Source organism: Hippopotamus amphibius, chromosome 9 (genome assembly GCF_030028045.1).
Source record: "Hippopotamus amphibius kiboko isolate mHipAmp2 chromosome 9, mHipAmp2.hap2, whole genome shotgun sequence".
Lineage (NCBI taxonomy): Eukaryota > Metazoa > Chordata > Mammalia > Artiodactyla > Hippopotamidae > Hippopotamus > Hippopotamus amphibius.
The window spans coordinates 123,850,804-123,878,275 of record NC_080194.1 but is presented as its reverse complement, the minus strand read 5'-3'; the positions used below and the strand labels follow the sequence as shown (position 1 = coordinate 123,878,275).

General features: G+C 51.3%; 2 protein-coding genes across 12 annotated transcripts in view; both read right to left on the bottom strand.

Annotated features, from left to right (window-relative positions):
* The window catches only part of CLUAP1 (clusterin associated protein 1), a 92,774-nt gene extending 92,590 nt beyond the window's left edge, over positions 1 to 184 (bottom strand). For all 9 annotated transcript variants that reach the window (XR_009055335.1, XM_057747294.1, XM_057747295.1 and 6 more), the window contains exon 1: positions 77 to 184. Coding sequence is in view for 8 of the 9 variants with exons in the window: in XM_057747294.1 (XP_057603277.1) it covers positions 77 to 83 (7 nt within the window). In the remaining variant the exon portion in view is untranslated. The remainder of the gene's footprint in view (positions 1 to 76) is intronic.
* Positions 185 to 1,906: 1,722 nt separating this feature from the next.
* On the bottom strand, positions 1,907 to 26,587 carry NAA60 (N-alpha-acetyltransferase 60, NatF catalytic subunit). Of its 3 annotated transcripts, none has more exons than XM_057747308.1 (6): positions 26,425 to 26,587; positions 7,642 to 7,757; positions 5,671 to 5,800; positions 4,502 to 4,598; positions 2,808 to 3,419; positions 1,907 to 2,040 (listed from the first exon to the last, which is right to left on the bottom strand). In XM_057747308.1, the coding sequence occupies exons 2-5, from the start codon at positions 7,749 to 7,751 to the stop codon at positions 2,809 to 2,811; spliced, it is 948 nt and encodes a 315-aa protein (XP_057603291.1). In that variant the 5' UTR covers positions 7,752 to 7,757; positions 26,425 to 26,587; the 3' UTR covers positions 1,907 to 2,040; position 2,808. The 3 variants fall into 3 exon arrangements, 2 of the variants coding, with proteins under 2 accessions (XP_057603291.1, XP_057603292.1); XR_009055336.1 differs by having other exon boundaries at positions 1,908 to 2,040; positions 2,753 to 3,419; XM_057747309.1 differs by having other exon boundaries at positions 1,947 to 2,103; positions 3,185 to 3,419.
* Between the last annotated feature and the right edge of the window lie 885 nt (positions 26,588 to 27,472).

Sequence of the window (27,472 nt, the reverse complement as noted above, 5' to 3'; positions counted from 1 at the left end):
CCCTCTGCTCCAGAGGGCAGGGCAGGCAGTGAGCAGCTCTGGGGGACCTGGAAGAAGGGATGCCAGGAGCACTCGCCGTCCATGTGCACACTTCTGACACTGTCTCTGCCCCAGAGGCAGAGGGGCCACAAGGCACGTGACGGCCCCCAGCCCCAAAGGCCGGGTCTCACTTGCTCAGCTTCGTCCTGTCTGCACCCGGCCAGGCCTCGGAGCTGCAGCTCATGGGGCTGGTGGGCGAGGACTCCCAGGGCCCTTGGCAGCGCCTGTCCTCAGCCCGGCTCCCTACAGCAGCTCAGCTGAATGGTGCATCCACCATCGGTTCCGATGCTCAGGACAGAATGAAGCCACCCGCCTGCACGAGGAGGCCGTGGGAGGGCTGAGCCTCCCAGCGGCGATGTGGGCATCTGCCTGCCCCAGTGGGGAGCGAAGCCCCAGAGCTCCGTGTGTGGGGAAGAAGCCTCCTCAGCTGTGCCCAGCGAGCGCCAGCCCCAGGTGGAGAGACTGGGCTCCTCCCTGACCCCGGGGTCTTCTGAGGGCTGGTTCTGGACGAGGGGCTGGCCTGCCCGTTATTTCGACCCCTCATTGTTCTGAGGCTCCTGTGTCTTTAGGGTCAAGTCTGTCCATAACACTTGGGTTCCTCCCTCCCAGAAGTTTATTCTGACTTTGGAGGAAGGAGCTGGAAGGAACAGGCAGCGGAGGGGAAGAGGCCAGTGAGGGGCGCAGGGAAGGAAGCCCCTTCCCACGCCCTTGTTCCCGAGGCAGCAGAAGAAACAGACCACAGTGAACGCTGCTACCCCAGCCCCACGTGGGGGCGGTGCACACACGCAGCGGGGCCCAGCCAGGGCTCAGTGGAAGTGAGTTTCCGGAGCGGAAAGGAGGCCTGTAGCAACCTGTGGGATAGACAAGGGGGGAGCAGGGCTGAAGGCCTTGGCAGAAATGCTCTGCCCCCCACACCCCCAACCAGGGCCTGCCTAGGAGCCTGAAGCTGGGCCCCGAGCACTCCTGAAGCTTGAGCCCTCCTCCAGGTCCAGAGTCCCTTCCAGTGACCACTAACTCCGCTCGGTCCCAGCACAAATCATGGCACCAACAGGGATGCCAATCCAGGAGGCCACGGAGCCCTGCCATGTGGGCTCGGCTCATGTCACAGTCTGCTTTGGGTCGTGTCCATGCACAAGGGGTGGACCCTGGCATCCCCACGACCCCTTCCAGCTCTTCCATTCCCTGAGGTCTGGGAGACCAGCTCCCCATGGCGCTCAGAAGTGCCTACGTCCACACAGAGACCTCATCTAGCTGCCCACCGCAGGGCAAGGCTGCTCAGAGCTCGAGTGTGAGCGGGCGATGCTGCTGGTGTTAAAGCCACCGTCAACAGTGAAGCACTGCTGGAGACACAATGGCACCAATGGCCCTGGGAAGGGGAGCCTGAGTGTCTGGGGACAAGGGTAGAAGGGGCTTCATCCTTTGGTACCTTTTCAATTTTTGAACCATGTAAATGCATAATTTTTTAAAAAGTAGTTCAGGAAGTGAAAAGATGACGCTCTGGCCAGGGCTCAAGGGCTCTGCTCTCCCTCTTGAAGTTTCTGAGATAGTCAGGAAGCATCTCAGCCCCGGGCCCTGCTTCCCAGCACCCTGTGCAGCAGATGCCCATCCAGGGCCTCCTGTTTTCTGTGCTGAAAGTGCCAGGCCCTCCATTTCCCTGACCATCATCCCACTGGGCTCTGCTCCCCTTTCCACACCCCCGCTCTGGTGTACCTGGGGGAGACCGGGCGTGCCCCGCAACGCTCTGCTTCCGAGCCCGCGTAGCACCGGGCCTGCAGCTGGGGCAGGCCGACGGGCCTGGCAGAAGGCTGCCAGCTCCTCTGCAGAGGACAGCAGAAGTCAGATGGCCAGGAAGGCAGTGTCCACAGGGTGCCGAGGGGTGGGGCCCGGCAGAGGCTGCCCGGATGGCATCACATGGTCCGGCTGTACTCGATGCCACCCTTGGTGGAGATGCTTGACCATGGCAGGAAGCTGCAGAGCAGGCTGTGAGCCTGGCGGTAGATCCTGTGCGGGATGGAGCAGGGGCTCAGGTTTGCTAGCGCAGAGCCCAGGTGCTGGATATAGTCCGTGCGGCTCCATTAAGGAAGATTCTGACTAGCTTGCCTGCCCGCCCAGGGGTGGCACTGTTAGCATGGCAACCGAGGGGGCTAACGTACAGATCGCATGCCACTCTTGCAGGAGACCAAGAGCCCGCTCAGCCTCTGCAGGGCTGGAAAGCCTCATCAGATGGAGAAGGCTCTGCTGTGCAAAATAATGCAGGGCAGAGCCTGGGTACAGGGAACCTTCTGGATGAGGCTCCAGGCACCTGGACATCCAGACGAAGGCTGGACAGGACTGGGTGCTAGGGGAGGGGTCTTGGCAGAGCAAGTGTTCCTGGTTCTCCCCATATGCTCAGTCCTCAGAGTGGCAGGGCCCTTTCCCTGTGAGAGGAGGGGTCAACAGTCCTGACCCCATGGACGCCCACAGAGACCCATCTTCATGTGAGCTAGGCCTGCAGGCTTTTGAGCCACCCTTGTCTTTCCCATTTATTTCCCTGTGAAATGGATAAATCCTGGACTCATTCATCTAACTTCCCTCTCTCACATACACAAACAGGATTTTGGGGGCCACACCCTAAGACTATTACGAAGTCTCTTGGCTTCCACAGAACCTGTCAAGAGCCAGAGAGAGTTAAAGAGGTGGGAGCAGGGCAGGGACACACCTCTGGGTCACGCACCTGGTAAAGAAGGTTTGAACCCAAGTGTTCAAAAACAGCAAACAATTCTTTTCACCTCATTGCTTGTTTTCTCCCCTCCAGCACAGAGCCCTGTGAGAGCAGCCGCTTCTGTCTGTTTTGTTCACTGTTGTTTCCCCTGTGCCCCTGGAACAGGAGGCTCCCAATCCATACTTGAAAGAGGGATGGCTCTTGGGCCAGGAAGCTGAACACCCTCCCCTCACACCAGGCTGACGTCCAGCGAGCACCGAGAGCCAGAGCGCATCTGCTTTCCCAGTGTCCACGCCCAGATCATCATTTCCCAAGACGTGCTGGTCACACCCACCCACAACATCTGGTCCCGTGAGCTTGGCCTCGAGGATACCACATGAAGGCGACCACAGCTCTAGCTGGCACACGGGCCACGATCCCTCACCCCCGAAAGAGAAAGGATATAAGATGGTCCAGGGTGGGTGGCCGCCGTTGATGTAGAGGACGTAGGTGAAGCCATCTTTGAGGACTCCTCGGATGGAGTAGTAATAGGGGAGATAGTGATGCTGCTTAAAGTCTCTGTTTTCGTAGAAGTTTATCGCCGTATTGTTGGTAGTGAGGACGTGCAGGTAGATGGCTTTGCAGTGGTCCTGGGCAGTGGTTGATATGTGATCCTTTAAACTCTCAAGTAATAGGGAACCTGCAGAGGAAGAGGCACAGGGTAGGAGGGAAGGAAGCATTAGGCAGACAAGGAGGTCATCTCTGCAGAGGTCTCTACAGATCTCTCTGCCAACGGATTAAAGACCGATCTGACCTTGCAAAACCACCCACTGTCGAAGTTCCTAACATCCTACGGCCCGATGGGGCTTGTCAGCTGAGGCCCTCGGGTGGCTGGGACCATGGATGCCAGCCTGCTAGTTCCCTCCCAGGGGCTAGACCCACAGCAGAGACTCACTCATCTTTTTAGACCACGAAGTGTAAACCTGAGCCCAGAAAAACGTGAAATGGACAGGTTTGGGTTACAAATGAAGACTCTGCCGCTCGCTAGCTGTGTGGCCGAGTGGGATGGGAATTTGGAGTCATGTGGGCGGAACGGCACCCGATAAATGGTGGCTGGCACTGTTTCTTCAATTATGTTTTCTTTCTTTCTATCTATCTATCTATCTATCTATCTATCTATCTATCTATCTATCTATCTATCTATCTACCTACCTACCTACCTATCTACCTACCTACATACCTACCTACCTACCTATTTGTATGTATGTACGTATGTATTTTTTTAGGCTGCACTGGGTCTTAGTTGCAGTATGCAGACTTCTTAGTTGCAGCATGCGTACTCTTAGTTGCGATATGCATGTGGGATCCAGTTCCCTGAACCAGGGATCGAACCTGGGCCCCCTGCACTGGGAGCGCTGAGTCCTAGCCTCTGGACCATGAGGGAAGTCCCAAGTTTTCTACTTTTAATCAAGACTACCTTGCAGGATGAAAAGAGCTGCCTATTCCCTAATGAGGACATTCAGGAGCAGTTATTAATCTGATCTTGTCATATTTGGGAAGAAGGCCATGGCAGAAAAACCTGGTGATGTGTGGAAAGAGGACGGGCTGAAGGCCAACGGGGTAGGTGGGGCTAGGGGTCTTGTTGGGAAGGGAGGAAGGATGAAGGTTTGGCCCAGACAGAGGGACAGGGATAGAGGAAGTGACTGAGGGGTATTTATGAGAGAGAATCATCAGGGCATGGGGGGCGAGTGGTGGGAGGTTTATGAGCTCCGCTGCCCTTACCTATGCCGTGCTTCCTGAACTCCTTCACTACTCCCAGGCTTAGGATGTACGCAACCTGTGTGTCAACGGAGAAGCTGGAGGCTAGAATATCTCCGTCCTGAAGAGAAAGTCAGAAACAACCAGGTCAGCAGTGGAGGCCCCGGTCCCACTGCAGGACACGGCTCACTTCCCAACTTCCCAGTCATAACACCTTGGGGGACACTGGGATGAGGGGACAGAATAGAGGACAATGGAGGGTCACCCCCACCCCCATGGAAGCAAGAAGGTGTGGGTCCTTCTGCAAAAAACTGCTGATACAAGAGCACACGAAAAAAGCCGCTTCTCTTGGGGTGGGTAATAGACCAGACAGAGGGTCAGCAATGCCCGACGAGTGTAGTCGTGGTGGGAAGAGGGAACCGCTCAGCAGCCTTGGCACGTGACAGTCCACACGCCAAGAGCCTGGACAGCCTGACAGAGCGCGAAAGTTTTAACTAACGGATCCTACACCACCCCAGGTGGTCTCAGAGAAAAGAGGGAGGTGGGGAGGGGTATGGCCCCCCCACCACCCTCTGCTGCCCAGGCCAGGCGGAGTGACACGCCACCCCACATGGGTCTCTTGGTTCCGGAGATGGAATTCTGGGCCAGGAGAGTCATGAATCCGACCAGCACGGGGTTCTTATGTTCTTCCGCCGTACAAAGGACAAGAAGGATCTGCCGTGTGTATGGTTTTCTCTCCCCCACTGAGAAGGACACCTGGCAGCTCAGCCTTTGTGTCCATCCACTGCTCACTGAGCGGCTCCCACCTGCGGGGCATAGGTCGGCTCTCTGCTCCCCGCCCCCACCCCCATGCCACAGTTAACCTGGACACAAGCAGACTTGCCTTCAGGGTCAGGGAGGCAAGCATACCTCCTGATCTTCTGACTCGAAGACCACAGAAGGGCCAGTGTGTCATTTACCCGCCTCCCTACTACAGAACAGCAGTGGTTGTGAAGCCTGTGGTCAGGTCGTGTTACTTATGTAGCTACGACTGTGTCACGGACACACAGGAAGAAACCAACCGGGTACAGGTCTCACACACCATCTGGGCTCCCAAAAGAAAGGGCCACAGAGCAGGCAGCCTGACTCTGTCACGAGGCCCCACAGGCCTGTCCAGAGGTGCAGACTGCTGAGTCATCACTACACATGCTCACCTCCTTGTGTATCTTGGTCCTACTTTTTATTTCAGCTACAATCATTCCCACAATGGCACCCCTGTAGGTTGCGGCGAGGGAAAAGAACTTCTTGTTGGAGGTGATATCACGATACCATGAGTCTGGGTACCTGAAAAGGAGACAAACTCAGGTGAACCGGCCAGATGTCAAGTCCAACCCTCGTCGTATTTCAGAGAGCGGAACCACAGAGGAACCTAGGCTGCTCTGTCCACCACTCACGGTTGACAAGGGGTCTGCCCATCACTCAGTCTCCACCAAAGTGTATCATCCTCAAGAGTATCGTCTTCTGAAAGCATCATCTGTCCAGACGGGACTGGGAATTTGATGGGGAAAACTGTCTTACTTGAGACACAGAGACAAGAGGGGAAAAACCTCTGATGACACTGTACCTGCGAGAGATGACACTGTCCCCACAAGAGCAGTGCCTGGAGGGACAGATCAATGACCCCGGCAGCCCACGGACACTTGGGTGATTTCCAAGAATTCTGTGAGACGTTTTCAAGACTGGGGGAATCAGTGTGGGGAGAGCCAAGTTCACTGCTGAGTAGCATTTGAGTTTTGGGGACAGGTGTGCCCCTCAAGGGCAAGGTGTGTCCAGGGCCGCTGGGGCTGCTCACCAAGAGCTGTCCAAGGGGAGCAGGGAACAGAACAGTTATGCAGTGATGAAAAGGCAGACTCAGCCACAGCCAAGGAGACTCGGTCAGGAGGGTGTGTGGGTTTGTTTCCTAATGGACACAGCGGGTTAGCCTGGGATGCCTTTCATGAGACTAAGAGCTGGAGGAGGGTCTTGGACCATTCTGACAACACAGAGAGATGCTCTGCTCGGGTCTGCTCCGTAGAGGCCACCACCCACCCATCAGAAGGTTCCACAGAACCTGAGCATCATCCAGGCTCCTCTTATGGTCCTCTTCACACTCTTGCTTTCTGACCCCAGCAGTGCCGGGCTGGCGTGGCAGCCAAGAGAGGAGCTGCCATCACATGGCCCGATGGGACTGCGGTTCTCTCCACCATCTTTGGAACCTGAGGCCTCAGGCCCAGGAAGCTCCAAGGAGAGGCTCTACCCACCTAGGTCACCCTCAGCAGGGTCTAACCACGGACTTACAGGATTACTTTCTGGTGGTGGGACTGCTGGGTTGACCACCGCTAGCCCATGGCCCCAGAAGGTGACAATTCACACTCCCATCAGGGACGTAAGGGGCGCCCCCTCCCTCCCTTCCTGCTGGCAGCGGGTTAAACACTTCTTAGGCTAAGACTCACGGAAATGTGATGATCGGCAGGATCTTATTTATTTAAAATTTTTTAAAGTTTGCACTATTTTTCTCACTACAAAAGCTCATGTGCATAGTACATAAAAATGTAGGAAACAGAGACAAGCAAAACCAGACAAACCTATAGATGCTCATCATCCACCCACCCGAACTACGGAAAACATTTGCTATGAGGCACGTATCCTCCTAAGCTTTTATCTCGCATGTGCTTTTAAATAAAGGAGGGATTGTGGTACGTACTGGTTCCTAGTCTGCTTTTTTCACTTACTTTCTCCTTGTCAACGTACATAACTCTAGGACAGATTTTTTTTTTTTCCTGTCTGAATAATATTGTACTTTTGCATGCACATACTCCGAGGTAGCTAACCAATTCCTTTCTATTAAGACACTTAAGTTGCTTCTCGATTTTCCGAATATTATAAGTAGCACGGCATTTAACATCTTTGTAACTAAAGATTCTTAGCGAAAGCCCTTTTGGCAATCTCTTTGCATAAGGAACATGGTGAGGTGCAAAGAGCCCAGTGGCAGTCAGGGAGCAGGGCCCAGGGCCCCAACAGGTGAGGTCACTCCGGGCCACCACAGCACCTTCACAGCAAGTCTCCCAGCTTCAGCACCCGCGGCTCTGTGCACACTGCCCCACCCCCCACCCCCATGCCGAAGCTGGGGACACCGCTTGACTTACTCGATGGGGAACCAGTCGCCACACAGGTGCTTCACGGTGTCTATGTCATCGTGGCAGAGGAGGCGCAGGCTGACCTCACTGAGGGCGCTGGATGGCACCACCTCTGTCATTCACACCTGCAGGGAGGGAAGCATCAGGAGGGCGGCCACACCCCCTGGCCACCTCCTCCTCCTCCTCACATAACCTGTGAGGCAGGCAAGACAGGAAAGCTCATAACATCCCCACCCCCGGATGGAGCGTTTCTTCCTCCCAACACTCCCTGCGCCAGGCGTCATAGGCATCCCCACTCTGCAGGGCAGGAACCGAGGCTCGGGAAGGCCTGGGAGGAGGTGGACCCAGAGGCCCCTCACCGCTCACACGGGATGCTCCTGAGCCCCGCAAAGGGCAGCCCGCCTCTGATCTGTGTGCTCTCTCCTCTTGGCCCCTCTATGCTGCCCACTGAGCGCCCACACGAGCCTCGCTTCTCCCCGACAGGTCTCACATCTCCTTCACACCTGTTGTTTCTCCACTGGGGAGGCAGACGGCCCCGCCAGCCCGACTCCTCCTGGCCTGGGCCAGTGGCTGCCAACAGGAGACCCAGGGCTCAGCAGCCCCAGGCCTGGGCTGGGGGGCCCCAGGGACCTGCTGGATTTAGAGCGGCACTTGCCAGGTGGGCCATTTCTCCTCCCCTATCCAGAAGATGAAGACTCGTTTGCAGAGAAAGACTTTGGGACATGCCAAAAGTTCAAGTCAGTGGCCACAATTTGCAATGACTAAATCAGGAAGCTACATTCAGTCCAGGCAAGAAGGCCATGTGTGGGCTCTGACAAAGCACCTGCATCCCCAGGACTTAGCGATTGCCAAAGAAAAGCCTAACCTTGTACCCCTGAGATTCTGCAATCCCACGTCCCCCAGGGATGGAGGCCAGCCTCCTGGTGCCTCCTGTGAAATACACAAAGCCCTCAGGGTTCCAGCCTAAAATGCTGGGCCTGAAACCAACTGAGCCTCTAGGCCTAACTTCACAACTGCAGATACCACCCAGCACCCGGGCACCATGACACCTGACACACACGGAACTGCTGGCATTCTGCAAGACAACTGGCCTGGTCGCTTCAAAAAGTCAATGTAATTAAAAAAAAAAAAAAAAAGGTAGACTACAAGAGACAAAGAGACCTACAACCAAGCGTAACGTGTAAACTCTTCCTGGGAAAACTAAAAAGTCAAACAACATTTTCGAGAAACTTAAATATGGGCCGGACAGTAGATGACAAGTTTATTACGAAATTGTTATGAAATTGTAATTAACTGTCTTAGATGTGGAGGATATAGTGCTTATGTACAGGGTCTTAGGAGCCGCACTGCTGAAATACTATGGGACGAGGGATCATGAGGTCTAAAACTAAATAGTTCAAAAATTTTTCAACTGCTTAGGAAGCAAATGTGACAAAATGTGTAAGCTGTTGGGTTTAAGTGGCAGGTTGATAAAAAATAGGAACTTACTGTTCACACATTCAATTTTTCTACATATTTGAAATTTTTCATAATAAACCTTGGGGTTGGGGTGGGGGGAGCCTGAAGTTACCTAAACTGACTCGAGAAACCACAGGTCTGTGAGTGGGCACCATGAGAGTCCAGGCGGTGGCCAAAGGTCAAAGGGAGTCCAAGTGCAGCGTCCTCCTGGTGCCCTGACCTTGTTCCTGCCTGGTTCCCATGAGACACAGGCATTTCCATAAGGGTCCCGGCGAAGGCCATGTTCTAACCTGCCACCTGCCAGGGGCCGAATCCACCCTGAGGCTTGACCACAGGGCCAGCAGGGCAGCTGCTCCGTCTCTGAGCCCTGGACACAACCGGATAGGCTCCACCCGGCAAGAAGCGCTCCTTCGAGGGCTGGCCAAGGGTAGGCTGGGTAATGACAGGTCCACCGCCATCCACCTTCCCCTTCACGGCACCAGCCAGCCTGACGGGGACCATCGGGGCAGGGGCTTTACAGGCCAGGTCCACAGGGCTGGAAACACCATGGTGACAGGGGTGACCTTGAAGCAGAGGAGCAGAGGAGGTACTGCAGGAGCTCCGTGGCTCTGTGACCACACCAGGTTCTGTCTTTCCAGCTCTCACCAGACCCCGACGGGCGGGGACCACACCACCTTGACACATCCCATCGCTTGAGAGCTGAGACAAGAGGGGACCTGCTCTCCTCCTCCTCTGGGTTTTCGGTTAGAACCCGCGTACTGCATACACTGCCTGCGTGGGGTCTGCCGGGGGGGCCCCTCCTCTGACCCTCTGGCAGCGCGAAGGGAAGCTCATCAGGACAAGAAGCTGGTGAGCTCCTGCCTGAGGCCTGGTGGATCCAGACAGGCACCCTCCTTGAGAAGACTCGTCACTCAGAGCGGACCTCTGAGAGCTGACCCAGGCAGGGCAGAGATAGTGTCCATGTCCTTGCTTTCCGATGACAGGACCAGGGGCCAGGCCATCACAGAAGTGAACGTGAGAGGCCTGTGGAGAAAGGGCAGCCACAGCTGCTGGGCTGAGTCCTTGGCTCCAAAAACAAAACAAAATCCAAACACCTGCCAAACAACAAAAAATCCTCCCAGACCTGGCAAATCTGACCCTCCCACGTCTCCTGTTTTGCCTTTTGCTGAGACACACTTCCACAAACCAAGATGTTATCCAGCTCCACCTCTCACGAACAGCTCAGCTGGTCCACTGCTCAGTCCCCCATCCCCGCAGCCCCCACAACGGTGCTCAGGACACTCTGGTGAGCGTGACCTCAGGCCGGCCACCTCTTGGGAAACGGACTGTCGACCAAAAATGGCAACTCCTGAGTTTTATGAGTCATCTCTGTCCAGAACACATCCTGGTGGTCACGGCCAGGACGCAGCTTCACAGTCATCCTGGACTGCAGGGTCCAGGAACAGGACGAGGCCTAGCACATGACACCTGCCATGACAAAGTGCTGCTTCCCACAAGGTTTCTGCACAACCCACTGTGCACGGGACCCTCTCTCCCCCACGAAGGGAAAGATTCCACAAAAAACCTCCAAAAGCACCCACGGAGGTGCTGTTAATCTTGTTGGCATGAAAACAGCAGTGTGGTTGTATAGGAAACACCCATATTCCTGAAGAAATGCACACGGGACACACGGGGCGAAGTGCAGAATGTTCTGGAGCTGAATTTAGCTGAAGTGAAAGTAGCAAAATGTTCACAACCGCTGAACTGGACGACAGGTACACCGGGTGGGTGTTTGAACATGTTCCTAATTAAAATTAACCACCAACCCGCCAGACTTCTCCATGGGCTGAGTTTCTGGTGTGGATGGAGGCTTCCCCAGGTGACTGATGGAGGCGCCTCTGCTGTCCCACATGAGGCGTCCCTGCGGTGGCCACCCCACCTCTGCACATTCCTTGCTGGGAAGAGCACAGTGCGCTCCCTGCAGGCCCCAGCTGCTGCCCACCGACCGCACACGGGGAGCCTGGAGGGTTAGGCACCTGGTGCAGTGCATTATGGGGGCGGGAACAGAGCTTGGGACCCGCGTTAACCAACCCTCAAACTCCACCGCGGTTTTAGAGCGACAGCGTAGACACCTGAGGACAAGGGCGCCGCTTTAGAAGCCGTGCCTGAAGCTGCCCAAGGGGCTAGGTCTTAACCACAGGGCCAGTTTAGGTGGCACCCTTTCACTTTCCCTCAGGGCCAAGAGGTAGGCAACGCAGGAAGCCCCTGTTGAAACCTTGAGCCTTTGGGACAGTTGACAACCCTGCACCATCCGAGGCCGGGGCCTGGCCATCATTGCAGTCTTTCCAGAGAAGGCTCCTGAGACAAGCGCCCCGCTCTGCCTGTGGCTACTGCCTTTAGGGAAAATCCTGGGGGACAAGCCTCAGTGTATTACCACCTGCCTAATCCGAGCGGCCAAACAGGATGCCCTTTACAAATTCTGCTCAATGCCCTGGTGAGAGCACAGTCTCTGCTCTAAATGGAGCAAAGGAGTGTGAGTAGGAGCTCACCAAAAACAGCCCCAACATGGAAGCAACCCAAATGTCCGTCAACAGATACATGAACCAGTACAATGTGTGCAGCCACGCAGTGGATATTTAGTACTGGCACGCGCTACGATGTGGATGAACACAGCAAACACGAAGCTGAGTGAGAGACATGGGACAGAACAGGCCACACGCTGCATCCTACGATCCCACTTCCACGAAACGTCCAGAAAACGCAAATCCATAGGGACAGAAGGCAGATTGATGGTTGCCTACGCTTGGCAGGGGGGTTGGAGGCTTGGAGGGTGATGGCTAAGGGTGTAGGTTTCTTCTGGGAGTGGTGAAAATGTTCTGATACTGAACGTGGTGATGGCTGCACAGCTCTGTGAATACACTGAAAACACTGAACTCACTTTGGGTGAATTATATGGAAAGTGAATTATACCTTAATAAAACTGTTAAAAAGAAAACAAAAACCAGCCCCAATCCTGAGAGTAAATGATTCTTTGGTTAAATGGATAAAAACTATTCTTTTCAAAGGAAGTCACAGTAGATTCCAGAACTTTCCAGCCTGCAAGTCAAACTGTAGAGGCTCACGCTGGTGCCCGCAGAGGGGCCCCTGCAGTGCAGCTGGCCCACATCCCACCTCCCCCAGCCTCACCTCTGAGCCAGGCCTGCTACGGTGCGGGATGGGGGTGCTCTGGGGAAGATGAGGCTGAAGGTCAGGGAGGCTGGCGGGAGGCACAGACTCACAGAGATGAGGAAGAGCCGCCAGCCCACCAGGGCTGATCTGGTAGCTTACTCCAGATTTGGGCTAATTTTAACATTTCATATTCAAAGAAAAAAAAATCTGTCTTTGGCTTTGGAGTGTGTAAGAAGTGACCAAAGAAAGTTACCAAGGCTCAATCTGTGTTGTCCACCGGTTTTCACAGGGTAAGTTGCTTGGTGATTTTTAGAAAGGAAAGATCACGTTCAGATTTGACCTGTCTGAGAAGTCAACACAAAGCACAAATTACCTGATGAATTTCAAATCAACTTTCAGCTCCAATGCTTGACCTATGCCAGGAAACTCCACATTGTCCTCTTTCCTGGAAAACCGGCTCCAGGTGGTTCGTCTGGGGTTTGACGGGCTCAAGCCAGACCAGGAAATGGGGTGACATGCCTGCTGCCCTCAACACACCTGGCAGAGTTCCAGGTGTCTTACTGGCTGTGCCCTACTGTTCTCTCAACCAACAGCAAATGTGCTCTGAGCTCCCATGTGGGAAGGAGCTGCGGGACAGGACACATCAGCTCTCTCTCACCAGTCTCTCCACCCCAGGAGGTGGAGCCACAAGAAGTGCCAGCAAGCAAGGCTTTGACCTGTGGTACCTGCGGCAGGGGGCTGACTGCAAAGAGGCTGAGGTGGGCACTTCCCAACGGGACAGAAATGTTCTGTATCTTGATGGTGGTGGTTACACACACAAACACATATGCACACACGCGTTAAATTCAGTGGGTTTGTTTTGTTGTATGTATATTAAACTTCAATAAAGTTGATTTTAAAACATTTTAAAAATTGAGGCTTGACAGCAAAGTAAGAGACTCATAATAAAGGAGCATCTCTTATGTCCTGGGATTTACACATTTTCCCCCTAGTATCCTCACCATAATTCTCTTGAACAAAGGGGCAGGATTTGTTCCCTGTTCAACTTTCAAGAAGAACACTGGGCTCTGAGATACACAGCTATTTGTGGATCCTCACATCCCTATTAGAAGTATTTCCGTGTTTTCAAAGGCCAGTTCTTTAGATGCCTTGATTTAAAAATAGAAACATGTCACATTTAACCAACGGGAAATGCAGCATATTATAGTGCCTAATCTGTCCCAGCCCAACTGGCGGGAGTGGAGACGGGGCAGGAAGGCTCGGGAAATGGAGAATATGGCGCCCATGTGCCAGAGAGAAAGGGATGGTGCCAGGGAGGGTGAGGTCAAGACGGTGGCGGTGCAGGTGGGAGGCTAGTGTGGCCGGCCCATGGCTGGGGGAGAGTACCTGACTCCCGTGGGGACCCCGCCTGTCCACCCAGAACTGATCTCCTACAACTATGGGCCACCCTAAGGGCTCAGGGGACAAGGATTCTGAAGACTCACTGGAGAACAGAGGCCAGCAGGTGAAGCCAGAGCAGAGCCCCCGAGTCAGCCCTCTGTCCCAAGGCCTGGGGTGCTGAGGGACGGGTACCGAAGACACACAGGCCACCTTTCAGTTTCCCCACAGAGACACAGACATGCCGATGCTAGAACAGCAGGGACGTGCTGTATGGGAGAAGGGACAGTTCAGGCCCACAGGGAGAGTTCTCCCTGGGTTTCCTGGGTATATGTCTGGTCCTTGGCCTTTAGGGGTCGGTGAGTGGAGAAATTTCAGGAGGGACAGAAACCCGATTCTCCAAGACAATGAAGGGCCTGCCCGCTCACCTCTCAGTCTGTCCTTGCTCCTTCCCCAAACCTCGTCCTTGCAGGCTGTCTGCAAGCCTCATCTTCCTTCTGAGCTAAAATGACCTCTCGGGTCCCTGTACTGAAGTCCACACGGTGGCTGGAGGGGTAAGTGCCTGATCACCTAGGCGTCCCCTCCCCAGCCACACTTCTTGAATGCCTCCACGTGCTCAGCCAGAGGGACAGAGTGAAATCCAACATCCCAGGAGCATCTTCCACCCCCCTTCCACTGCCAAGTGCTGGGGATTCAGAACCTGGGGGTTTGGAATGGGATTGTTCCAGTTTCTGGAGGGGTTTCCTGGCACCATGGCGGTGCCCACGGGGCACTCCACTCCCAACCAATGAAGAAAGCCATAAACAACCCTGTTTTCTGGAGACCACCCCCCTTTGCAGACTGTGTCCTGATGCTCCAGGTCCACAGGGCCTCTCCTTCCTTCAAAGGCACTGCTTCTCAGTCCCAGACAAGCCATATTTAACTTTTAAAAACTGGCCCCATCCTCTTAATGGCTTGAGAAGTGCTCTGGACTCCACCCTTGCCCTCAGTAGACTTCCAGTGGTCAGACCAGCCATGACCACATCGCACCCTCCATTGCCCCTAGAACCCTCCCTGCCTTCTCTTCTTTTACTCCCATTGGTTCAAAAAGTTCCTTTCTCTTTGCTGAGGCTAGGCCACCCTCCACTTGTGCTCCGGACGCTGTGCCTTCCATGTGCTCCTCAACCCTGCAGAGATGCCGGAGTCACCATGACCCAGAGTTAATCACAGCTCTGCTGTTCATGGGGACATCTCTGTCCCACTGCATGCTTCAGCTCTCCTGTTTGTCGCTGGGAAGATAAAGGAGGTGGCCACTTCCAAGGGGGCACCCCAGTCCCCGGCCCAGCTCCACATCTCCTCCCTTTCTGGCCCAACCACCCCTTTCTCCAACATTCTCAATCTTTTCTTTTGCACAAATGCCCTCCGATGTGCTCTGCGCACCCTCTCCTGGACAAGCCTCCCACCACCTTCTCTCCCTTCAACGGACCTGCCCGCACTGCTGCACTTGCTGCCACCCCCTTCTTGCTTTACTCCTGTCCCAGCTCCCCTTTGGTCTGGCCTGTGCTCCAGCACATGGTGACAATGCGCTGACAGCCTCCCCCCTGCAACACAGCAGCCTGCCTCAGGGGTCACCTCCTCGAACTCCCTATAGCTCACATCTCCATCGATCCCGTTCCTGAGACCTCAGCTCCCTTCACCCCATGACAGAGCAATGCCCTGGTCTGTCCCCAGCACTCCAGGCTTCTTCTCAAGTGAAGCACAGGGAAGATCAGCACATGCTCGGCCACAGCACAAGAATGAAACACTGCCGTGCCCTTGGGAATAGGAGATTCTGCAGGTGCCAGGCTTAACTGCTTGAAGAACTCAACAATGGACTCCATGCTCTTTGCCTTCAAGATGGATAGCACAAAAAAAGGAAAAACCAGCCAGTGGACAAAGGGCACCGCCCTGCGCACCGGTAACACGGGCTAAAGGGCTGGAGCGGCAAGGGAGGGAAACAGTGAGTGCTCAGCACAGCCTGTCTGTTCAAATGAGCAGCTGCCTTGGGGTGGGGGTGGGGGGGTGGAGGGGCAAGCTGTCTCCACTGCAGCCTGGGCTCCTTCCAAGGCCTCAGAGTAGGAGGAACATGAATCATTTACAGGCAACAAGAAACAGACACCCAGCACTCCCGTTCCAAAGAGTCTCCCTTATACAACCCACCTCTTACAACACATCGTGCCCTGAGGGGAGTCCACGTATTCCTCACACACAATTTAAGACACATCCCTTCAAACAGGAACTGGTAACAGTGGAGGATTCCACTTGTATGAAATTCTAAAACAGGCTAAAGAAGCCTGATGACAGAAATGAAAATGTGGTTGTGGGGACAGACGACACTGAGAGGGGGCAAGAGGTGACCCGCTGGGCCGGCAGTGATGTTCTGCGTGTCTTTTGGGGTCATCAACAGTATGCATCTGCACGCTTCACACCTGAGCACTCAGCCGCATGTGAATTACCCCTTCGTTTAAAAATAAGACAGCAACAGGTGGTCTGGGAGCAGCCTCGGGGCCAGCCCATGCTCTCCTTTGGGCCAAATGTTCTATCACTTCCCCTCATTTCACACTGAGAATCCACTCAGTCATTTATTTACCAAAATGGTACTGAAAACCCAGGCCCTGCTCTAGGTATTGGGGTCACAGCAAAGGGCATAGTTGGACATTTCTGGTTATTGGGGGAGCTACTGGGGACAGGGGAAGTGTGTGTTTTCCTGCACTCTCTCCGAAACTGCTTCTTTTGCTTGAGGAATTCCGAGGCAAACAGCACATGAGTGAACGGGAAAAGTGCTGTCCACCAGGCTGGGCGGGAGAGGGGTGGGGGGCGACACAACTGTGGGAAGGGATGCTCTCCTCCCTCAGCCACAGGAAGGGCAGCGAATCCACCTCCTTGTATCAGTCAAGATGTTTTTCTTTTTCTTTCTTTTTTTTTATAATTAACTAATTAATTAATTTATCAGCTGTGTTGGGTCTGTTGCTGCGAGCAGACTTTCTCTAGTTGCGGCGAGCATGGGCTACTCTTTCTTGTGGAGCGTGGACTGCTCATTGCTTTGTTGCGGAGCATGGGTTCTAGGCGTGAAGGCTTCAGTAGTTGTGGCACATGTGCTCATCAGTTGTGGCTCACAGGCTCTAGAGCACAGGCTCAGTAGTTGTGGCTCGCAGGCTCTAGAGCACAGGCTTAGTAGTTGTGGCACACAGGCTTAGCTGCTCCTCGGCATGTGGGATCTTAGATCAGGGATTGAACCCATGTCCCCTGCACTGGTAGGCGGATTCTTAACCGCTGCGCCACCAGGGAAGTCCAAGATGTTTTTCTTGAGTCAAGTGTTCTGGGAGGTGAAATATTGAGGCCTGCAACGTCCCATGTGCATCATATAGTCAGATTGTGTCCTCCCCACCAACAAACAAGAGGACCAATGATTCACAATGCTTCTCAGCAGGCCCGTGAAGCAGGAGGCAGCAGAGTCCAGGGCGAAGGCAAGGCTTCGAGGCCTCACAGATCTGGGTTCAAACTCACTGTCTAGCTCTGCCTGCTGTGTGCAGGCCCTGAGCCACAGGGAGGGCTGTAAAGTGGAGATGGAAGTCCTCATAGTACATGTGTAAAACACCTGCCAGGCAGTGAGACGTAAACCCTCACTCAAAAGACGGCCACGACTGCCAGGTGCCAAGTTCTCTGCCAGGGGCCGGTGAACTTGGGGGACCTGCACTTGGAAGTCAGGCTGTCACTAGATTCTTGAGGATGACAAGGCAGAGACAAGGGCGCCGTGCAGGCAAGGGCATCCTGCGTTTCAGGGCTCTGCCCTTTAACTTTACACTGTGTCCCGAGATGCGACAGATCTTATTTTGTTTTACCGTTTGTTTTTTTTTTAACCTCATGTCCATGGTAAAATGACCAGATGCGGAGGGCCTGTCCTCGGGCCACGGTGCACGTATGCCACCTGCGACCCCCCACACCCCTTCCAGAGGCAGAATCCCATGGTTGTTCTGAGGACCAGCATCCCAGCAGTCGACAGGCAGCCAGTTTTCAAGCGGACGGAGGACTGGATGTGGGCAGGCAGCCAAAGGAACATTCACCTTTTGTGACGCTACTTGGTCAGAACTGGGGAACAGCAGTCCAGGTTTGGGGACAAACAAGGAAAAAGAGGAAGAAAAGAGACAAGAATGTGACCTGGGAGAAAAAGGGCCACTGAACTGGGGGCTAGAGATGTAGAGCCAAGAGCAGACACCGAGGTCCCCTCACCTGAAAGCTCTGGGCAAGTCTCCTCTTCCTGGAACAGAAACGAGGTGCAGCTGCGCCTCTGCTGCTAACCCACACGCTCACGCCCAGGGACGTGGTCTGAATGCAAAGCGGGGACATCCGGGCCTAGGCTGGGGGGGCTACCAGGACGGCTGCGCAAGAGGCGCTGCTGCCCCGTGGCCTTTCCATGGGGGATTTTGGTCACGCTGGACAGGGTTGCCCAGAATGTTGATTCCCAGTTCAGACTGAGGGAGTGGCTCAACCAGGTTGGTTGAAAAACAAAACAAACAACAACAAAACCACCTGTAAATACTAGATTGGGGGGTTGTTGTGGTAAATGCATGTACTTAATGGTAGTAAAATGTATGGATTAAATACACATCCTTGGACTTCCCTGGTGGTCCCATGGTTACCACTCTGCGCTTCTGCTGCAGGGGGCCTGGTTTCGATCCCTGGTCACAGAAGTTCCGCATGCCACGGGGTGCAGCCAAAAAATAAAACTAGGTAAAAATTAAATACACATCCTTGACCAACACCCAAGACTGGATCCTGTTGAGGGCTCCAACCCAACTGAGAGCAAGTGGGTTCTTCCACAGAGAACGTGGGCAGCTGCAGGCACTCCCAGCACTGCCCGGGGCAGTGGGTGAAATGCACCCCTGGCTGCTCAGTTTGGCAGGGAAAAGGGAAAAGCATGGCAACGGGGGCATTGGGCTTCAGAAACTCTGCCTGCCCCTCACCGCTGCCCCTTCAGCAAACCCGCTCCCCACCCCTACCAGCCTTTCTGCACGTTTTCCATCTTATTCTGCTGGGTTTTGTTGTTTTATGTTTGATTTTAATCTCTGCTTCTCTGGGTTTGCATTTAAGATCCTTCAGAAGCCAATAGATATTAAATGTGAAAGTGGGTCAAATTCAGTATAAATTAATACTTGATCATGAGGTTAACTTTTATAACAAAAATTGTTTTTAAAAAGTAATTTAACCTCCTGTCAGCATTTGCCTCTGGAATTAAGGCAGATATCTGTGTTTTATATCTCTCACTTCTGTATCATTTGAACTCTTTTCTTTTTTTTTTAAAAACAATGAGCTTGGGACTTCTAGGGTGGCTCAGTGGTTAAGAATCCACCTGTCAAGATTCTTAGAAAAGTATAACCTTCCAAGACTGAATCAGGAAGAAATAGAAAATATGAACAGACCAATCATGAGTAATGAAATTGAAACTGTGATTAAAAATTTCCCAACAACAACAACAACAACAACAACAAAAATCTCCCAACAAACAAAAGTCCAGGACCAAATGGATTCACAGGTGAATTTTATCAAACATTTAGAGGAGAGCTAACACCCATCCTTCTCAAACTCTTCCAAAAAATTGCAGAAGAAGGAACACTCCCAAACTCATTTTATGAAGCCACCATCACCCAGATACCAAAACCAGACAAAGATACTACAAAAAAAGAAAACTACAGACCAATATCACTGATGAATTTAGATGCAAAAATCCTCAACAAAATACTAGCCAAAAGAATCCAACAACACATTAAAAGGATCATCCACCATGATCAAGTGGGGTTTATCCCTGGAATACAAGGATTCTTCAATATACACAAAGCAATCAATGTGATACACCACATTAACAAACTGAAGGATAAAAACCACATGATCATCGCAGTAGATGCAGAAAAAGCTTTTGACAAAATTCAACACCCATTTATGATAAAAACTCTCCAGAAGGTGGGCATACAGGGAACCTACCTCAACATAATAAAGGCCATATATGACAAACCCACAGCAAACATCATTCTCAATGGTGAAAAACTGGAAGCATTCCCTCTAAGGTCAGGAACAAGACAATGATGTCCACTCTCACCACTACTATTCAACATAGTTTTGGAAGTCCTTGCCACAGCAATCAGAGAAGAAAAAGAAATCAAAGGAATCCAAATTGGAAAAGAAGAAGGAAAACTGTCACTGTTTGCAGATGACATGATACTATACATAGACAATCCTAAAGATGTCACCAGAAAACTACTTGAGGTCATCAATGAATTTGGTAAAGTTGCAGGATACAAAATGAACACACAGAAATCTCTTGCATTTCTATACACCAACAATGAAAGATCAGAAAGAGAAATTAAGGAAACAATCCCGTTTACCATTGCAACAGAAAGAATAAAATACCTAGGAATAAACCTAACCAAGGAGGTAAAAGACCTGTACTCGGAAAACTATAAGACACTCATGAAAGAAATCAAAGATGACACAAATGGATGGAGGGACAAACCATGTTCTTCGATTGCAAGAATCAACATTGTGAAAATGACTATACTACCGAAAGCAATTTACAGATTCAATGCAATCCCCATCAAATTACCAATGGCAATTTTCCACAAAACTAGAACAAGAAATTTTACGATTTGTATGGAAATGCATAAGACCCCAAATAGCCAAAACAATCTTGAGAAGGAAAGACGGAGTTGGGGGAATCAGGCTTCCTGACTTCAGGCTATACCATAAGGCTACAGTGATCAAGACAGTATGGTACTGGCACAAAAACAGAAATATAGATCAATGGAACAGGATAGAAAGCCCAGAGATAAACTATGGTCAATTAATCTATGACAAAGGAGCCAAGGATATACAATGGAGAAAAGGCAGCCTCTTCAGTAAGTGGTGCTGGGAAAATTGGACAGCTACATGGAAAAGAATGAAATTAGAACACTTCCTAACACCATACACAAAAATAAACTCAAAATGGATTAAAGACCTAAATGTAAGGCCAGACACTATAAAACTCCTGGAGGAAAACATAGGAAGAACACTCTTCGACGTAAATAACAGCAAGATCTTTTTTGATACACCCCCTAGAATAATGGAAATAAAAACAAAAATAAAGAAGTGGGACCTAATGAAACTTCAAAGCTTCTGCACAGCAAAGGAAACTATAAGCAAGATGAAAAGACAACCCTCAGAATGGGAGGAAATATTTGCAAATGAATCAACAGACAAAGGATTAATCTCCAAAATATATAAACAGTTCATGCAGCTCAATATCAAAAAAACAAACAACCCAATCAAAAAATGGGCAGAAGATCTAAATAGGCATTTCCCCAAAGAAGACATACGGATGGCCAAGAGGCACATGAAAAGCTGCTCAACATCACTAATTCTTAGAGAAATGCAAATCAAAACTACAATGAGGTATCACCTCACACCAGTCAGAATGGGCATCATCAGAAAATCTACAAACAGTAAATGATGGAGAGGGTGTGGAGAAAAGGGAACACTCTTGCATTGCTGGTGGGAATGTAAATTGATACAGCCACTATGGAAAACAGTATGGAGGGTCCTTTCAAAACTAAAAATAGAACTACCATATGACCCAGCAATCCCACTACTGGGCATATACCCAGAGAACACCATAATTCAAAAAGACACATGCACTCCAATGTTCATTGCAGTGTTATTTACAATAGCCAGGACATGGAAGCAACCTAAATGTCCATCAACAGATGAATGGATAAAAAAGATGTGGTACATATATACAATAGAATATTACTCAGCTGTAAAAAGCAAGGAAACTGGGACGTTTTTAGAGACATGGATGGACCTAGAGACTGTCATACAGAGTGAAGTGAGTCAGAAAGAGAAAAACAGATACTGTATATTAACACATATATGTGGACTATAGAAAAATGGTACAAATCAATCGGTTTGCAAGGCAGAAATAGAGACACAGGTGTAGAGAACAAACATATGGACACCAAAGGGGAAAGCGGGGAGGGTTGGGGGGGGGAACGAATTGGGAGACTGGGATACCAGATTGTACACTCTAAATATATGCAGTTTACTGTAAAAAATAAACAAATAAAAAGTTAAAAAAAAAAAAAAAAGAATCCACCTGTCAATGCAGGGGACACAGGTTCGATCCTTGCTCCAGGAAGACCCCACATGCCGCAGAGCAACTAAGCCTGTGCCCCACAACTATTGAGCCTGTGTGCCACAACTACTGAAGCCCACACGCCTAGAGCCTGTGCTCCTCAACAAGAGAAGCCACCACAATGAGGAGCCCGAGCACCACAATGAAGAGTAGGCCCCGCTCGCTGCAACTAGAGAAAGTCCGTGTGCAGCAACGAAGACCCAATACAGCCAATAAATAAATAAATAAAAACAAAAAAATGAGCTTGTTTGTTTGTTTTAATCAGAAAAAAGTAGACTTCCAAGTGATATGTGAAAATTATGAACACATTTTTATATTAAAATAATGTTTTTAATTAGTAACAACTTCGGAATTTCACATCTCTTCAAATTATCAGTAGAATGGTTACCCATTTTGCTCCAAAATAGACTCTAAGTGCCAGCATTTAAGCCCCAGACCCTTAGAATAGCTCGGCATTTGTGCACTGATGCCAGAAATAAACATTCTAAACACAGACCCACACTTGTAATGAAGCAAAGAAGAGGCAGTTGTGGATGATGCCGAACAGACTTGTGAAAATATTTTAAAGAGTTCCTGTGCGATCAATAGAAAGAAAATTTTTTAAAATTTAAAAATTTTAAAAAAAGGTTTAAAAGGAACATTCCCCTTTTGTTAAATGCTATTTAAAACTTTGTTTTACTATTAAGCATGTTCATGGTAAAATAGGAATCAATACACAATATGAAGCAAAAACTCAAAATCCCCTCCTCAACCCATCTCCAATAAAATGATGGTTAATAGTTTCTTGGGTTTCCTACAAGAAAGTAAGCTTTTTAAATAGAAGAGGGCTTGCTTGGTAAGGGGCCCAGGGGGGTCTTCTGAGGTGGTGGTTGCACAGGTACATTAATGCCATGAACACTGGTCAAGCAGAGTACTTTTCTGTATGTATATTTCAACAAAAAAGTTAAAAATGGGAGGCTGGAGGAGAAGCAATATTGTAATTTGAAACTAAGAGTAGAAAGAACAGCAAATATCTGACCAGCAAAACCTCCTGAATAGTTTACAACTAGTCAGAAGGAATCATCTTTTAAAAAGAAACAAATTTTTAAAAAGTAGCAAACAGCACTCCCATGAATTCGACAGAAACCATGGAAATATTGTTGCATCAACACTGTCCAGATAAAAATCATTATCAGTAGCTAAGGGACAATTACCCAAAGACTATTTTATAAAATGAAATTGCTTTCTTCTCAGTTATTTTTAAGATGGGCTCAAATTTCACTAGTTTGCTGCCCAAATACTTTGCTGCCCTATTTCAGGAATGCAGGAAACAAAAAAGAGGAATACAATTTGCTTTTTAACAACAGGAATAGAACTGAAAGAATTTCTTGTTTTAACATGGTCTGTAAAAGGTGACAAAATACATTCCTTTGATCTCCCTGTGGAAGCAAAGGGAATAAACATTTGTTCTGTGTCCCTTTCCACAATCAGCTGCTCTTTGCTTCTTTACAATTGTGCATCTTCTTAGAACTTTAGAACGTTTAATTTTGGCATCAGTGCACAATGCCATGCTATTCCAAGGGTATAGGGCTTAAACGCTGGCACTAAGAGACTATTAATTTGAAGAGACATTTTAAAGTCTCTATGCTGTCACACTCCTAGGTGGTTCTCACCATCAATATTAGGAGTGTTGCGCCCCTCCCTGCAACGTGGGCCCTGCCTGAGCAGGAAGTTGGCCTCAGGTGAAGAGACAGGGAGTCTAAGATGCCCACAGGATGGGACTAGGGACTGGCCCTCATGCGCAGTTAGTCCCCCTCCACCTGACCATCCAGGCTCGGTGTTGTGGACACCTTGGGGTGACTGTCGTGTGTCTGCCAGCCTCTGCAGGGGGACACTCGATGGAGCACTGGTTCCACTGTTGACGCAGACCCAAACCTCTTCCTGCAGAAAGCCCTGGCTCCCTGTTGAGATTCCCCTCCTATCACTCCACAAGCACTGAGCAAACACCTTCGGTTCAGAGCAGAATGTCAAGCCTACTACATATGTGCTCACTGGGTTTTAAAACACATATTTCTCTTTAATCAGCAGTGTAAGATATCTGGCCTTCAGATAAAGCAACCTTGCCTGCCAGCCAGCCTCTATCAGAGGTCACGCTAAAAAAAATGATATTTAGGGAAGGAGGCCTGATCCCGGAGTTATCAAAGACACTTAGAAATATTTGTTGAATGAAATTCAACATTTGGACTTTGCCAGAATGAGACCTGGGAGTTCCAGCATCATTTTGCACATCAGCATTTTACTTGAAAGCACTGCCCACGGACAGAAGCAGGACCAGCTTCGATGCAGAGTCTATATCCCAATCTTGCTTTCTGCAAATGAGAAACTGAGGTGGAAAAGCCATGAGGACTTTGTGGATTCCTTCCAGAAAGAGATGCCAGGGGAGGAGGTGTTGGAGGTAAGATGTAGAGATGCAGGAGCCACCATGTAAAAGAAGACGTGGCATGACAAACAGCCAGCTTGCTATTTGGGTAGGAGAGCTGTCACCACCAAGGAGAGACCCCTGGAGCATTTTCACAGAGCAAAGATATGCACTGCCCCAAACTCAGAGCTCTGAGGATTATTCTCTACACTGTTTTCCCCGGGGCTGCTGCCAGGTAAGGATGCTGTGTCCACCTGGTCTAAACATACCTCGGGCTGCCAGAAGACAAACTGCTGCTAGCAGGTTCACTGAGGCTGGGACAGTCTGCAGGGCAGAGCACCTGGTGAACAATGACAGCACCACCCTTCTCAGTCCTAGTGTAAGTGTCTTTTATCTCTCAAGTCTCCTAATACCCAGGAACTTCCTTCCATCCCAGGCAGAGGCCAACTTGCCAAGCAACCTCAACAAGTCATATCTGAAGTCTGAGAGTGGGTGCAGTTAATATAAACATGGTGACAAAGTCACTGTAAAGTTACAACAGGGAGAGGCTAAAGACAGGACACACACAGACCTTTTAGAAAAGTGCCTGTATTTTTTATTCTGGCCTGTGAACACCACACCATGCCTTGACTTGGTTACTTACAGGTTTTAACCCTCTCCATAGAAACCCAGCATATCTTTAAGCTCAGTGAGAGGGAACTCCAGCAAACTGTGGCCCAAAGGAGAAGGAGATCATGTACACTGCTTTCTCAAAGGGCCAATCTGCACTTTAATTCTGACGTACAAAATTCTAGAACAGGGGAGATGAAGACCTATGTGCACAGCCATAACTGGCTTGTCCGTTTGTTAAATGACCAGCATTTATATTTCAGCCACCGTTGAGTTTCCTCTGGCCTGGAATCCCTTCCTCTCTAATCGAGCTTAAAGCAATTCAGGGATTTTTGTAAGAAGAGAGTATTTGTTTTGCTCCAGCCCCTTTCAATTCAATGTTGTTCAAGACTACCCATCTCTCAGCCTCGAAAGCCAGTACTACCAGCCAAAGAACTTCTAACACTTATCTGTACATCACAAAGTGCTACTTGGAATGTGGTATTTCTATAGACCATCTGGAGTTCCAGTGACTTTCACGGTTCAGTCAGTTAAGCATTAACTAGAAGTTTTCTGCCTTCCATGCTCCGGTAAAATACCTGCAACTAGCAATGTTCTTTCCAGTTCTGACTCTCTGATTAACAACCACTCTAGGTACCACAAGGAACTACCCTGTGGGGCTGTTACGTTTCCCTTCAGGACAAATGAGTAAGAAAACGGCATGGCTCAAGGATTTGACAGAATGAAAACACCAATGAAGCAGCCCGTGTCCACGTTTATTGCAGAGTAACTCTTGCTTCAAACTCCAGGCCCTGGGCTCCGTCACCCGCTGGGCACACTGATCTTTGCTGTCAGGGGTCCAGGGAAGGCGCTCAGCCTTCCTGAAAATCTTCCCAGGGAACAAACCACAGAAGCTATAGATTCCCTCTATTCCTTGGGAAGTGCCCGATTGGGCAGAGGAGGTCAGGGGCAGTGTAGGGCTCTGCGTGGCCAATCTGTAAACTACCCGAAACGTAAGGAATTTAGTCGTCTTAACCAAGATGTACAGCTGAAGGAGTAAGATGTGGAGACGACCAAGAAAGAGTCCCAGGCTTTCAGAAGTTCACGGGAGAGCAAAGAAGCCGGCAAATAACTACAATCCATGCAACAAGTACCGAAGCAGAGGTAGGGCCGGGCGAGGCGGCGGCGAATCGCTGAACTGTGAAGAGGACGGACCCTGCACCTCCTGTGATACCCGGCGGGCAATGAGGGGCAGGCTGCCGTCTGGTGCCAAATTTCCCCCACGAACTCCTCCTGGGGCCTCGCACGGAGGCGTCCCAGGCAAAAGGGTCGGAATCGCGCCGCTCGGCACCCCTGGAGCCTGGGGCCGCAGTCCCCTCCTTACTCCGGGAAGCGCGAGCTCTGTGGCTGCCCCGATTTCCCGCGGAGAGGTCTGGGCTCCGACTGGCGTGGGCCGCGCCCCCGCCTCCCCCGAACTGACGGGCCGTCCCGCGCCCCCGCAGGGCCGCCTCGGGCCCCCAGCACCCCGGCAGGCCCCCCAACTGCGCTCCCGCCCCGCGCAGGAGCTGCTCCCCTGCTTCCCACGACCGGCCCCCTGCCGGGCCCGGCGCCCCACCGCAGGCCCGAGCCTGGGGCATCTCACCTCGGGCGGGAGCCGGCGGCAGCGGACGGTTTTGTGGGGCTCAGTGCATCCTCGCTTCGCTGGGAGCCAGGAAGTGAGGCCGCGCGGAGCCCGCAACCAGTTATGTAACCGGCAGGGTCCGCAGCCGGGACGGAGGCGGCGGCCCGAGGCACTTCCGCCTCCCGCTCCGGGCCGGCAGCTCAGGCCGAAGCCCATTGGCCACTGGCCCCCACGTGGGGCGCCACCTCTCGACGCTGACGCCGCCATCTTAGGAGCGGGCAGGGCTCGCGCGAAGCCGGATACAGGAGAGGCTGGGACATCGCGGGTGGGCCTGGGGGCGCGCCTGCTAGTGGCGGGCGAGGCTGAGAGCGGGTGGAGGGGCCGAGACAGCTTGCCGCACCCTGAACGGCCCGGAGCCTGGCGGGCGTAGACGCCGGGGGCGCGGTACGGTTCACAGCCGGCCGGCTTGGGTTCTTCCGACTGAGCTTAGCGCCTTCCGCGCAGCTTAGCGCCTCCGCGCAGACACTCCAGTTCCCGGCCAACACTCCCTTCATTTGTGTTTGGGGCTGGCGCTTTCCTATCCCGGGCGCCCAGCGGGGTGTCGAGTCAGGGAAGCGTGATGGGGGGCCCAACAGCGGCTGAAGGGCAGCGCCACCCCGCCCAGCGCCCGACGTCGGCCGGCAGCCAAGAGTCCAGGCTCCGCAGAAAGGCAATTAAGGGCTGTCGCCGTGTGAATGGGCGGGGGTCAGTTGCCCTCAAGTTGGAGGAGGATCTACAACACAAAACCTAACTCACATTTTGTTACTAAGGGACTCGTGTTGAGCACATCTACTGTTAACTTTAAAGGAGAGATTTATTCTTTGCCTTTAAAGGAGAGATTTATTCTTTGCTATTGTAAATAACTTACAATAATAACATAGTCAAAGGATGGAATTGGAAGGTTAAAATGATCAACCCTAAAAGGATTTAATGCACATCCAAGAGAATAAACATTATCACAAATTAAAACAGTCTAAAATCAAGCAACCTAAATGTCCATCAGCAGGGGAATGGATAAAGAAAGATGTGG